Genomic DNA, 15,056 nt, shown 5'->3' with positions numbered 1-15,056 from the left:
CTGTAAAAATCGACGACCAGTGTCTGCACTGATGTCCATCTACGCATGAAAGATAGTGAAGTCCATTCTGAGTTCAAACCCAGAACTCCTTAATGAAAGCGGAGGATTGGGGTACGTGACGTAGGGCAAGCGTAACAAATACAAACGCGCAAATACACACACACGTGCATACAAGAAGTAAAACATATTTCTTCCAAGGACCACATATGAAGCAAACAGCTAACGCAGCCATCTATGAATATGTCACGGAACCTGTATACTTAAGGTCGATATGCTACATATGACATTAAAAAAAAGAATTAATGTAAGCAGCTGCCCTCTATGAGTAGCATACATTGCGCATAGAGCAGGAGACTGATGATATATGGGCCAAAAATTCACTATTCATGACATCAATCCAGTGCTGTAATAATGCATCTAAACACAGTTGTGTCAATAAACAAATATCTACTTAGCCTTTCTGTGATTAAGATCAATACGATGCTACGGTACTAAGAGCCACCAACGATAAGCACAGTTCAAATAACTGAACACAGCTTCAAAATACGAACACTCCATTTTGTGTCTAGAACTAGAGCTTATGTGTAAAATTCTGATTGTCAAAAATCTACAGATGAGTTCATTTTAAGACCATACACACAACATGTCAAAGCTACAAATGTACCTAATTACTGTTTGTTAGGAAACCAAAATCACAGCTTCAAATATCAATGCAACGTCCAGCTCTCAATAATTTTTCCACCTACTAAACTTTTTAAACACTGAAAAAAGAAACCAAAACGCAAACTTCTGGCTGTTATCTAATATGAAAAAAAAAAACTTTTTAAAATGCCCAAAAGCAAATAAAGGGCACCGAGGAATTTTCTTTTCGTTTAACAATTATCTCACATTACATCTGCTACAGATTCTTCCGGTCGACAAGTTCTCTTCTACAATAGATCTAGAACACTGCACTATGCATTTTGCTGAACAGAGTGCCATGACATTTAATTTTTTCTAATCACAAAAAGTGAGATGGGAAATGGAAGAAACATTTGATATTGATGAGGTCAGAATTCTTAAGCATGACGCACTGCCCCCTTCTGTATCTCGTTCTCTAGGCTACGTCACTTCCACTACCTCTCTGTACATGCCATCTCAATCAGCAAGAAAAAGTGGTCCCTTAAAACAACAAGAAGAACACCGCAGTATATCACATGCGCCTCGAGTGGGATGTTGCAGGATTTCTTCATGCACAATCTATCAACGGACCCTCCAGTATGGGATTTTTTTTTACCTTACAGGATATCAAAAGTTTGGTTGGCCACAAACAATATTTCCTCTCGTAACCTACAAATTAACATCATTTTTTTTTTTTGAATGGTTACAGTTGGTGGCATATCTGGTCATCTCCAGCAGAGGAAATCACTCAGAGTTATGTGAAAAGTTTCATCAAAGTGTTCAGCGTTGAACAATGTTTTTATCTCCATTTTGGTCAAAAGGTAATGTTTACACTTAACTTATTGCAAAGTCATGTAAATACAGGGATCGGTCGAGTTATGCAGTAAACGGCACCACAAAAGCAGATCTTCTTTGTGCAAGTTCTTGAACTATTTTTTTTTCTTTGGAAAAAAGAATGTGTCAAAAGCAACTGGAATTAGACTACAGATATGTCACCAGCTTGAAAATGGGGTAATCCAGTGTCATTTTCTTTAAACAGAGCGAAATCACCAAACTTGAAGTGGAATCACATATACTGAATTTTTTTAATTACCAAAAGTACGGAGTAACTACGGTTTAGAGAACAAACACCTCTTAATTCTCCGCCATCACCGACAATAAATAGATACACAAACGGATACTACAATTAATAAATAAATAAGTAAATAAATACAATAAGAGAGATAAAGAAGAACAGTAAAAAATAAAAAGCTCCTCCATTCATTTTTTAAGAAAGGCATTGCAAATGGCACATATGCTTCATGTTATGATAACTTCCACACTGTCTCATGCACCCTCCCGGAGAAATTCTAAAACAAGTGGCTGTAGTATTTACAACACATTTTGGAATTGCGTCGTATCTGTCACTGGCTGAAAAGAAAGTATATCATTGTTTCGTTTGGGAGCGTTTTGTGTCAATAAATGAGCTTGCGCGACTTGTCGAAATGCTCCCTTTTTCAAGGAGAATGCGTTCTAAAACAAATATAAAACTTGAATATCCTCATGCTCTTACATTTTCTTTTTACTGTTAAAAGCATGTTGAAATAGCTTCACATACTTTCTCACAGTTATGACCAGACAGCATACATCGCACAGTTATATGTGTGATAGATGAGTTGTATGGTTGCATTATAATGTTCTTGTACTGGTGAAAAAATCCCCTCATTCCAAAATAGTGTTGAAATTAAAGGGTTCTACATGTATCTACAAGTAATATGACATATTAAACTTGACTTTAACATATCAAATTGCAGACCTTCTTCCACTATAGCATTTTATTGTCTAGTAGATGAGAAAGTCGAGAGTAAAAGGTCAACTTAAAGAGGATTGAGGACCCTTTCAAGATGCAAATATGGCGTATATTAGTGTCTTGACTTTTCAACAGCTTCTCTCTCATATATATGTGACCTGTGGTTTGAAGTATTGAACGCCATTGATTGGGCTAGAGGGTTTCCGGTTTGGAGATGATGCAGAAGGTCGTGTTGACCCAGAAGGAGCTACCCCCGGACTTCGGCTTGGGCTGCGACCCGGCTGCGACTGCGACCCCTCCCAGGATGTCCGCTTGTGGTGGTGGTGGTGGCTGGAGTGGCCCTCAAAGGACTGCAGGTTCCCCAGGCTCGTGGGCTTGGCCGGGGGCGGGGGCGATCTCAGCTGCGCGGAGGTTGCGAAGGCGAGGTGGGACTCCTCCGGGCGAGACTTGTGGTGGGAGGAGGTATTGCCAAATTCCGTGCTGGGCACCTCGGCCGCCGGCTGTGGCGCCACCCCTGTGACGCGCGGATCGGCGTTCACGCCCGTCACGTAAAACATACCATCCTGCGCATGCGCCGTCGGCGTGCCGACCGCCTCCAGCGATTCCTCCATGCTCTGCTCATAATGCGCGTTATAGTAAACGTCCACATTGTCGTAGAGCGACAGCCGGCGCTCGCTGACGTCGGTGTGTGCTGGACTGGATGGCGGCAAGCTCTGTGGCCGGTCAGAGAGCGGGGAGGCCTTACCCGCCCGCAATGTGCCCTTGTCGCCAGAGTTCTCCCTTCTAAAGTCCACTTCCGCCACGGTCATGCCCTGCTGGTAGTGGAAACCTGGCAGGTGCTCCTGCCCAGTCGGCGTTAGGTCATTATTCACGTTGCGGCTGCTCCCGGGCTCGGAGTGGGACGGCGACGCGCTGTACCTCAACTGCTGCATGCCAGACGAGCGAGCCGAAAACTGACTTTCGAACGACGTCACACTGCTGTAGTAATTTTCCTCGGCCTTTCTCTTATCCGGCGAGGTGTGCTGTGAGGTTCCATTAGAGGCTGACACCGTGGTACTCGTAGGGGTTGGGGGTGGGGAGGAGGAGGACGTGGACTGGGTTACCTAGGGGGAAAATAGAAAAAGATAAAGGCATTGGTTTCAGAGATTTTCAATACACCACATACAGACATACTCCATGTTACTTAGTCCTATCTCTGTTCAAAACTTGCTATCACACATCAAGTAGAGGGTATGGTAACATATTTTTAGGAAAGAATTCACACATAAAACATTGTTTGAAACCACTCAAATTTTTCTCATAAAATCCCTAAAAGTAATTTTCAAGCAGTTTGTCATATGATACATGTGTAATATGTTTACAGTTTCTCCAACCAGGCAGCTTAAATTACCATTTCTCTGACATTTCTCTGACAAATAAAGTGCAGCTATGATGATGTACCACACCCACACAAGGTTATACGTCAAAAGAATGTGTGGGAGCGTATTAATTATGAGAGTTAAATGACAGACCAAGAAAAAAAAAACCCTCAAAGATCCGATGTAGATACTCTTTCAGTTAATAGCCCTCATTTTTCACAGTATACCACAAAAGGTGTGACACAACGTTTAGGTCACTGCAAACATACTGGCATGAGGAAAAATCATACTGATTCCATCTCAAGGAAACCATTTAATGTCAGAGTTAAAGGAAAAATTAAATGTTTCCCTGAAGACTACATATGGAAGATGCCCTTCACACCCAATTAAAGTGCAATTCACATTCTGTTCAACCAAATTCAAATTACTGTATTGGACATGATCACAAATAAAGAGAAACAATTAAATTGGTTCAGTTTTCCTATGTATGCATAACTCATCTGGCCAGCAATTTTTTTTTTAATGATTGTGAAGTACGCCTGTGCAAAATGCTAATGATAGCACCAAATGACATTGGACAGACACTGGGAGAATTTGTGTAAAAGGACCACTCTTCTTTGATGTGCGCATGATGGTGCATTATGCTGCATGGATCAACTACGAATGAAAGCTTTGATGACGAATCGTGGTGTGGTGTGGTTTTTTTTTCACATCAGTACATAAATGTTACATATCTTGATTCCATTCAACCATGTTTTCATGTCAATCGGATAAGATCCAAAACAATAAGCACATCGAAGTATTTATAACAATACATAAATGTATGTGACATGAAATCTTTTGAGCTGCACTTTCTTCTCTTTATCTCAGTGGGGATATGACCTCAAATTAGAGCTGACAGTGGTCAGAAAAGGCTGCTTAATTCCCTGTGAATTATTCAGACTTTTTTTTTTAAAATACAAACAAATTTTCATCACTTTATCTTTCCTTTCTCTGAGAGACACTTTTGTGCAGAAATTTCTGTAACAAATTTAACCTTAAGTTTGTAAGTAACTGAAAACGTTTCATTAGCTATTTGAAAGACATCTTGTGATAAAAAGCACAGAAAATACTAACATTCTGAACACTGTTCATGGATACCATTTGACTTTTTAAGTTTCATGTGTTGACACACCCCTCTACTTTGTCTTTCAGCTCAATGTTGACACTTTTAAATTTATGCATTCACCATTCATCCTGCATAGACTATGAAGCATATGCACTGTTTTAGGGGATCTCCTGTGTGGTGTACAATCATATGAACTCACTTAAGATATACAGAGCCAAATGACAGGTGAAATATCGGTACAGCAGAGAAAGTAGAATGATTTAATTCTAGGCACCATCCCATGATACAATTAATGAGTGGATGTGTGATGTGCAGGGTTGTATTACTGAGGTAAACTGCAGATTGAATTTAGTCTAAAATTTTGGGTGTGAATGGGGGCTGCCATCTCAGTGAGGGTTACTTTAAAATCAAAAGAGAGTATTAAAGCAAAGTGATGTGAATATTGAATATGAGATATCAGATGAATTTCATTAGAAGTCGGTGAATGTGAGGTAGGCAAATGTATCATACAAAGTGATTATTTGTAAGAGGTATTATGGAAACCATGAAATGTATGATAGTGAGGTACAAACATTATAGTAGAAAAAGATCATCCCTGCATTTCTAGTGGTATGTCATATTACATGAGATAAAAAGCAATTTAAAGCAATGAGTGTCAGTTCTGCTGCTGGGTTCACATTTAACTCTCACTCTGGTAAATATTCTTAATATTACTCATTTAGTGGGGGGGGGGGGGGGGGGTTGGTACATTATATTTGTTATTGTTAACTCTTGCAATTTTCTCTCTAGCAACATTAATGATGAGGTCATTCACATTCATGCAACAGAGAACAGCTCTTGAGTGACAAACTGCATCGAATCTACGCACAGACCCCAATATTTCGGGCTTCTCTAATAACTACCACTCTGTTCTAGTCATGCTGATGTATCATCACGTTCGTTGTGCATGAGTTTGCAAGTATTACAACCTATTGTACATGACTCTTTTATCTCTTCTCTCTCTCTGTCTCTCAGGGGGGGGGGGGGGCACAATTCAACATCAGTACAAACAAGATGTGGGGGGAAGTGGGGCGGGGCGGGGGAGCAGGAGGGGAGTGGCATGCACATCACTGTCAACAAATGCACTGATGACTGATGAGAAACGGGCATGCACATTTAAGGTGTGCTTCTTTCAGTGTGCAAACATTCATTCCAGACTGCCGCAGTGCAAATGTATGTACACGTACACATGATGATAAACGAAGATTTCTACACATTTATGACACGATGACGTTACTTGTCTTATTTCTTTCATGCACTGCACAAAATTAATAATGACATGAGAGTGAGCAAGAAGGTGAGTGGTTTGTCTATGACACGATACCCAAACAGCGGAGATGCTCGCTTCTTATTTGACTATAATCCTACAGAATCATACTAACAAGTAGACCTACATACTACTATTTCTGTCACTACTTATCCTGTACGTATGTCTACCACATAATTCACTCTACCACTTCACATTATTCAAAACAGGCTACAAATACAAAAACAAAAACAAAAAACTTTACCTAGGTTAAACAGAATACATGTAATACTGTTTTTGTTCTGTTGCAACTGACAGAATCAATAATTTGAATGTTTTTGTTTTGTTATCACTGTTCCTATGGTTAGGGAGCTATGGGTGGGCGAGGGGCGGTTTACACATCCTTTTTGAGGTTTCTCTCAAGCAAAGGCCACGCCTACATTGTTGCAAGAGAGACAGAGAAATACAAAAATTGTAACAATCCAGATAGGATAGATCCTTGAATGCCCCAATTGTGCTGACATAGGCTCTACGGTGAATGATGACCAAATGAAAGACGTTGCCTTGGTTACACAGTATGGTCTGGACACAAGCTTACTCCAGCCGCACGGTGGTAAAAGCTGGGCCGGTACACACAGCAGCTACTGAAGGAGGGACACAATTCTTTTGCTGCTCTTGGATGGCTTGTGGGGATTATTCCATCCAAGGACATTCCTGCTCCGTTCATGGGCTAAAATCTCTTCTAATGAACCAGTATTCAACTTTATGATAAATAGCATCTACATTATCTTCTGTGCTTTGCGCTTTTAGGGGACATACATGTTGTAGCCATATTTGTTGTTGAAGTCATGGATGAAAGAAGTGATGTTGATTAACATGAATAGCGCATGGTTTTCAATTTCTTTCTCCAATCTATTTGTGTGTCATTTCTTTTTAATTTTTTGACATGCAGATCGAAAGCATGCAGAACAAAGGTGGGTTTGCTGCATTACATTGCATCTTGCATACATGAGTACACTGCATGACGTAACTCACAAGATTAGATTATGTAATAACGGAGTAACACGGCATGCTAGCAACATGATTATTTGATGTCAAGGACACTGCTCTTTTGAAGTCTTATGCAAACTAAAAGTTGGCAATATAATGTAAGAATACATGTGAACAAAATAAAACAGTAGTAAGAATGTTAAAAAAAGATCCTACTTTTAGTGGAATTATATGACATCTACCATTGAAATGCATAGATACGATCACACAATGTACATGTGTGTAGAATAATTACAGCCTCTCGGTAAGTAGTACATGTAGCTGAATGTGGTTTGATGCTCAAATCATTTGCATGCTGGGTATGATAAATGTCGTCTCGTTTTCGATGCGCTCAACTTGCACGGATGAATTTTTTTTACAGTCTCTCACCTCTTTGAACGTAACAACCTTTGCTGGTTTAGCGGAGGGTGTAGGTTTGTTCTACCAAAGACAAGAAATCAACACGTGAAAAAATACACAGAGTGATTTGTGCTGTGGTGGTGGTGGGGGGGGGGGGGAGGGAGGTAGTTGGAGTAGATAGTGACAATGACAAAGGTGCAAAAAGACATACACACACAGGGGTACAGTCCTTTTCTTCACGGCAGTAAACCTCGTCTGGATTGACTGCCGAAATGAACCCAGATAAAATTAGTATCCATCAGGCATACAGGCAAATAATACATTTCAACATGCAAGTTATAATAATATTGATGAAAATAATAAGAATGAAAGCAGTAATAAATTATAATGATAAAAATAAAAATTATAATAATGACAATATTGATAAAATAAAAGGTATAAATGATCAAAATGAAATCAATAATTAATGACAACAAAAGTAGTAAATATATGTTAACATAATAAAGACTGCATGAATGTTAACATGTAGGAGTAGTATAAACCGCCATATTTTGGGGAAAAGAGTTGGAAAATAAGATACAAGATATAATTGGACGTAGTCTTTGTCTATTAAATCCAAGTTATCTCTGCCCCTTGCAGCATTGCAGTGTAAAGTTAGAACCTACATGTGAAAGAAATATCAGTTACTGGACTGTATGAAGAGCAACTATGAATGTTAATATTGAAGTCATGCTGTAATTCCAGGATACCTGACGTGACAAGTGTGTGACGGAGTGGCTGGAGATATGAAATATATATAGTTGACTACCTACCAGGGCCCTGTTTTAAGATATAATCGATTTTAAATTTCCGTAACACACAGGCTGCCATAGACTTATGATAGAAATCAACTTTATAATCAACTTTAACTCTTCATAAAACAGGGCCCAGGTATGTGAACTAGGAAAGTACGTTGTGTCAGATGTCAGCAATAATTAGACTTCAGAGCAGGTATGGCAAATTTTTCTATGACCCGAAGGGGATTATTATTACAGTTCTCTTTAAGACAGTACTAACGCACATGAGTAAAGGGGGTGGGGGGGGGGGGGGGGTAAGGGAAAGAGAGAGTCATAAATGTTCCCACATTAGAGCAACTTGATTCCAAAGATGTATTGCATGCTTATGACAAATGGGTCCATTGTTTGATGCTTCTGCATCAATTGGGGAGGGGGGGGGGGGGGGGAGGGGGTGAAAGAGCAAAGCTGGCAGCATGAGAATGTGTGTGTGTGTGTGTGTTGTTGTTTTTTTAATCAGATATCTCCACCACCATATATATTCTTCTTTTCTTTTTTTTTTGGATCTACTACAAAGTATCCACTATTGTTTGATGAAATAAAGATGTTCAACAGTCACAGCCCTGGCCATTTGTTTGTTGGAAATCAAAACTCCCACATGTTAAGAACTATCCAGCACAAATGGTGAGCTAGTATAGGACATACAGTGTACCTCAGGATGTGTGTATTTTTCCTCTTGTTTCTCAGTTGCTTTTATCTTCTGATTTCCCCCCCCCCCCCCAAGCACTAGTCCTATATGTCTGGGCATTAGTACATTGCTTCTTTATTTTGTTTGATTCCTGTAAGCTGGACACAGCGACATCTGGGATTTGCGAGACACTGGTTAAAAAAAAAAGAAAAGAAAAAGTCACTATGTGTGTGACTAGCATCCTGCATGACAAGTCCACAGAAGCTGGTACTGTAAACTTTGTACAAAAACTAATGTCTTCCTCATTTGAAAAACTTAAAAGTTTAAAACATCATTCTCAGAAGGGCTCAAAATTCATGTTCGACCATTTGGGATTTGCTTGCAAAATATCAAAAGGATCTACCAAGAAACCTGTCTGGCTGACATGATTTGCTAGGATAATTATTCATTTTAGAGTATTTTCAGATCAAAGGTGTGAAATGACAAAAGTCGGTGTACCTTTTATTCCTGACACGCCCTCCCCATTCTGAAGTGGGTATGAAGAGTGTTACTTAAATAGTATGTGATGATTGAAATGTGCTCTAGAAGTAGTATAGAATCGCATGCATGTAACAAGCTGCGCATGCAATTTACTCTTGCGCAATAGATACTGCTATGGCCCCATATATTGTAATTGATGTAATTGATTATAAAAAAACACATAGCAACCAGAATTGGTAATGCTTGGAGATTGCAATACATCTGGCGTAACGTTATTTTTTGTAATCAGCATTTTTGTCATAACCTAATAAAATTGTGTTATCAAAGTGTTATTTCACAAATGTCTTATGCCCATTTGTCCATTTCAGAGTCAAAATTTATGATGCAGTTTCTGCAGTCATATGGAAATTGTGTTTTATTTTTAAACAAGGTAGGACTAACCGGTTGAATGCTGGCACCTGAATGGTCCTATGTAAATGTCTACAACTAGGGATTACTCTCCAAAAATGATAATACATGTCACAGCAAACAGGTTAACGGACTTTGCAACACACTCCCATCTCCATCTGTGCGTGCTTTTTTAAAGCTTCCCTATGAAAGATGTTCTTTCCCCCACAGACAACAGCTGGTGTTACGAGAGAGCAGAGTGCTGAGGCGGTTTGTATGGTCAGTGAAATGGATTACCATAGATGAGTGAGTGGCGGTGGGTCGAGTATCATTGCACCATGCACCTCATGAACGGGGAAAAGAAAAAATAAAATCAACACGTGGAAGATTGCACGGAAAGATACGAGGACACGCGGCACTCCACACCAGCACCGTATATAAATTAAGTGTGTGCTGTGAAGGGAGGGAGGAAAATAACAAAAACCACAGAGGCAGATGTAAGTGCTTTTTTTTTTAGGAATGAAAGATCACCGAAACAAAAATAGTAAAAAAAAATTTATTCAACATGCTCACCTGTTGGTGTGGATCTTTGGATGGACCATGTTTGGACAAGTAGGATGGGGAAGACTAGGAAAACGAACAAATGTGTAGAACAGAAAGACCGAGAAGGGCAGGCCGGACAGGAGCCGACATGAAATTTGAGGGGCGGGTATTGGGAGTGGCGGCTTGGAGGGTGGGGCTAGCGGCGCCCCTCCTGCATGCATCAAGACCAGTGCAATTCATGCTTCCATTTCTGATCTTGGGTTAATTTTGGAATCTTGCCTTTATCATTTTTTTTTTTTTACATTGATGGACGGCGCCTTACATTTGTAGTCTCATGCGGTTTTGTTGTTGTTGTTGTAATGCTCCCATATTTTAATGACTTGCAGTTAAGTATGCAACCACCAGAAACTATCATGTTATATGCTTTTATTTATCTAAATTTTCTTTTGAGGGGAAAAAGAAGGGAGAAGAAAAATGTCTTCTATAAAGGTAAATGGTTCAATGTACATGCTGAATTGTTGTAACAATCTTTTGTGGACAACTAACCAAAGGTCATTCATTGCTGATATGCATTAAGATTTATACAAGTGTGTTTATCAAGTGAATGAATTTGAGTTTCATATATGTTAAGCTGTATGAATGAGAACCATCTCTGTGAAATAACCTTATTAAACTCAAGATGAATACAAATCCTAATATTTTAAAGAAAAGATCAAACACAGACAACAACAACAAACAACTTTTCTAAGAATCGAAGTCTAATCGATGAATATGTTGTAGTCACTGTAATATATTCCATTAGATAATATCGTCTGCAAAAAAAAAATAAATTGAGGTTGTATAATGAAAAGGTGAGAACAACAGGCATGAAAACAAAAACAAAAACAAAATAACATTTCACCATATATACTGGCTTGCATACCACATGCAGACATGCATAAACAGGCACATTTTACACTGCACTCTTTGTCCGTTTTACAATGTCACATGTTTTATTCACGAGACGAGACAATGGTATGGTATTCAGTGTGTTGTTGGGCATGCAGCAACACAGTCGATAATCTGCATTGCCTTGCTCACTTCAACTCGCTTGATTCAAGCCTGTCATTAGCGATAGCATACGTGACAGTTTGCATAACATAAAACTATTACGATGACTATCAAACGCCCTGTACAAAAATAATATAAATTCATCTGTTCATCAGACCAACAACAACAAAAAACAAAAACAAAAACAAATTACAATAAGCAAAAAAAAAAAAAAAGCCAAAGTATTTCACTCTCATTATAACAGAAAAAAAAATATAATACAAAATTTTCTGCACATATCTAAAAATATCTGATGTTCTTGACATAATAGCTATGGATGCTGTCCCAAATAAGGAAGAGTTGTAAAGTTTGCGTAGACCTACAGCATCCATTAGAAAGTAGTCTAAATATGCGTGCAGCAACTTTCTCTGCGTCTTTACTTCATTCCAAATCAGAGGGAACATATCTTTGATAACTGAGAAGGGTTCAGAGGGATTACATTGTAGGGCTTGTCACGCAAGCGCTCTCAATTGATCAGTGAAACACTGGCGTAGTTTACTTGGTTGTGGCTCTGAGGTTCATTGCATGGCAACAATAGTATCTACCTGTGCTGAAGTGTCAACCTAAAACATACAATGATGTCAGCTAAAGCACCACTTTTGGCACTACAGTCCTTAAAACAGCGTGCTTGGTAAGCCTATCAAAATTCATTCTTACTGAAAATGTGCACCCCAATTGCACTTTCATATCAAAAGTATTATTATCACTTGCAAAAGATACTCGGGCAATAATCACAATGTGCAATATACACTAGGCATTTGAAATTCAGACGTCGGCCACCTGTGAAGTGCAATATGGTGGACTACATCCAACTTGACGATAGTTTGAATTTGCTTTAAAGGTGACATCCTCTGCATTTACATTTGGTAGGTTGCATATATGTAGGAGATATGACAAATATGCACTAAAATCACTATTTTGACTTGCCTATATCAAAACAAAAGGTGGATGAAAGGACACCACTTCGTAGCATGCCTCATAATGACAATACTTCAAACAGACATTTCAATGCAAAGAGCTACATTCAATATGCTTCCCTGAATCCACGTCACTACTGTACATCACTTATAAAGTCACCACACAGCAGTAGCTGAAAGTCAGAGCCCAGTTACTATGTTCTCTCAATCAAGTATATGATACACAGTAATAACCATGATGCAAAGTAATACACATTTAGACCAAAAAAAAAAAAAAATTGTCGCTGTTCCTATGAAATCCTTTCAGTGCCGTTGCTACAGCAGCACACTATGATGTCATAATATTCCCCACGACCCCAAAGGTCAACAGAGAGATCGTCCACACAGCACCAGTTCTACTATCTACACACCCAACTGACATCTGTAGAGTCATCCCCATTCCTTTTTATACCATAGCTACAAAATGTAACACCAGCAATAGATACGAATACAGGAGTACTACCAATCCCAGCTGCAGATAAGTAATTTGTCCCTACATATCACACACTCAGTAGTCAAGGACTGTCGATATTCTCACAATGATATCGGAAGAATTTCAAAGAGCTATTGGGGAGATACTCATATTTTACGTGCATCTTAAGGGGGAAAAAATGTACTTCCTAACCAGGGAGACTGTTATATTCTTTTGTTAGGGGTGTGAAGAGATATCTCTAAGTTTGTTTGGTTTTTTTTTTTAGGAGGCCTCCTACGGCATCAGGGAGACTTTGCAACTCTGAATGGTCACTGCAGTCTATGGCATACCAGGAACAAAATCTGCATATTCAGGGTACAGCAACTGATACACTTTGCTTATTGACTTGAGTTCCCTTTCAGCCATAGGCAAGTGGTTGAAAAACTTTCCTTCTATTCCTTCGTGAAGAGTAAAGTCCACTTTGAATCTGAAATGCACTTCAGTAACTGTAATATCATTACAATGTATTCACTTCACGGAAACAAACTGTAAATAACGTACTGGCTGAAAATTGGACATTTTGAAAATCGAGGACATCGAATCATCATCCTGCATTATTGTAGACACACACACAAAATGATAACAAATTTTGAAATGCGTTTGATCAAGTGTTTTCTTCTCATTCACAGTCCAGTCATCTGTTCTCCACTTAACATTTTATACAATTTTTCCCATGTGGTCCTACAATAAGTGGAAAAAAAAGAGAAGATTATATCCGAATGCCTGAATGTAGCCAGGTATGAGAAAGAATGTACGAATTTAGACTGACAAGAGCTAGCAAGAAACTAGGAGTATAAAAATTCTGCTCTGTAATCCTTTGGATACGTACATTCGAGGACAAGGCGCTTGAATGTACAGGTATGAAGTTAAAGGCACAATATGCACAACCACAAGTGCGTGAGAGTTTTTTTTTTTTTTTTTTTTTTTTTTGGGGGGGTCTTTTTTCTTTATAATGTGTACAGGAATACAGCTACTTACACATTTGGCAACTACTAATCTTGAAAGAGAGTATTCACATTTTAAAGTTATACCCCAAGAAATTGAAAAAAAAAAGAGCAACTCTTGTATGTACAGTGTACATATAATGTTATTTAAACATATAATAGGTTTCTATCTTTACATGTGTTATTCAGTACTAGCTACATAAAATTTAAGGATATATATATATATATACCAATATACACATAAACAATTTTTCATAAATTATCATAATAGTAGTCATAGCCTGATTGTGCTGTGCTCTGAGTTATGTACAAAGTGTTATTAAATTGGAATAATAATACATACTTGTCATCTCTTCCTGATCGAACCCCACGAGAACAAATATATACTGCGTTTCATTTCCAAGAGCGTGTTCTTTTCTCTCCTTTTTTTTTTTTACATTTTTGCCAACAGCATACCTTCACACCAAGTTTATACACCAGAACAGTATAATTTTATGGATTGGCTTCTGTTACCATGGTTACATATTTTTCACCTTCTAGCTTTAATTTGAGCTGTTGTGAAATCTACTTTTGTTTTTGGTTTTGTTGTGTGACTTTTTTCACTCATGACAAATTAATTGGGAAGTATTTTGCTCTCGATTTTTGATTCAAGACATACTAAAAGACAATTCTGACACACACACTCATACACACTTACAAAGATGATACATTTTCCTTGATGAAACTGTAAACATACATACACAAAAAGTATGGGTGACCGATGTATAAACATATGATTACTAAAAATAAAAAGGATATCCCAAAGTGGTGCAGAATTCTCCGAACTAAAATGGACATAGGACTACTGTTAATCGCCATGATGTCACATTCAATGTTATGGTTCTCAAGGTATATGCGTTGTCTATCCCACCACACCTAAATGAAAATAACATAATTCTAATTTCACATTGTCAAAAAACAAAAACAAAAACAAAAACCTGAGAAGCTCGCAAACTTGATTCCAGCATCATGTGTGTGCCACTGTTGTACAAGTAAAACAGTTTGAAGAATTCTTCTCTGTTTCAATAAAGAGACTCTTTGTGTCTTTCAGCCCTGCGGCAAAACTGAAAATATTCAATGTTGATGTCATGTTTGA

General features: G+C 38.4%; 1 protein-coding gene across 1 annotated transcript in view; it reads right to left on the bottom strand.

Moving 5' to 3' along the window:
* Positions 1–1,382: 1,382 nt before the first annotated feature.
* LOC139725427 (USP6 N-terminal-like protein) overlaps positions 1,383–15,056 on the bottom strand; it is a 123,837-nt gene continuing 110,163 nt past the window's right edge. Inside the window, exons 14-15 of the mRNA XM_071636502.1 lie at positions 7,620–7,670; positions 1,383–3,552 (exon numbers count right to left, since the gene is read on the bottom strand). Coding sequence (XP_071492603.1) covers positions 2,593–3,552; positions 7,620–7,670 — 1,011 coding nt within the window. The 3' untranslated portion in view covers positions 1,383–2,592. The remainder of the gene's footprint in view (positions 3,553–7,619; positions 7,671–15,056) is intronic.

This window comes from Diadema antillarum, unplaced genomic scaffold (assembly GCF_040938485.1).
Source record: "Diadema antillarum isolate AM-2024a unplaced genomic scaffold, OU_Dant_1.0 seq00000041_RagTag, whole genome shotgun sequence".
Taxonomy (NCBI): domain Eukaryota; kingdom Metazoa; phylum Echinodermata; class Echinoidea; order Diadematoida; family Diadematidae; genus Diadema; species Diadema antillarum.
This window is presented reverse-complemented; position numbering and strand designations above follow the sequence as displayed.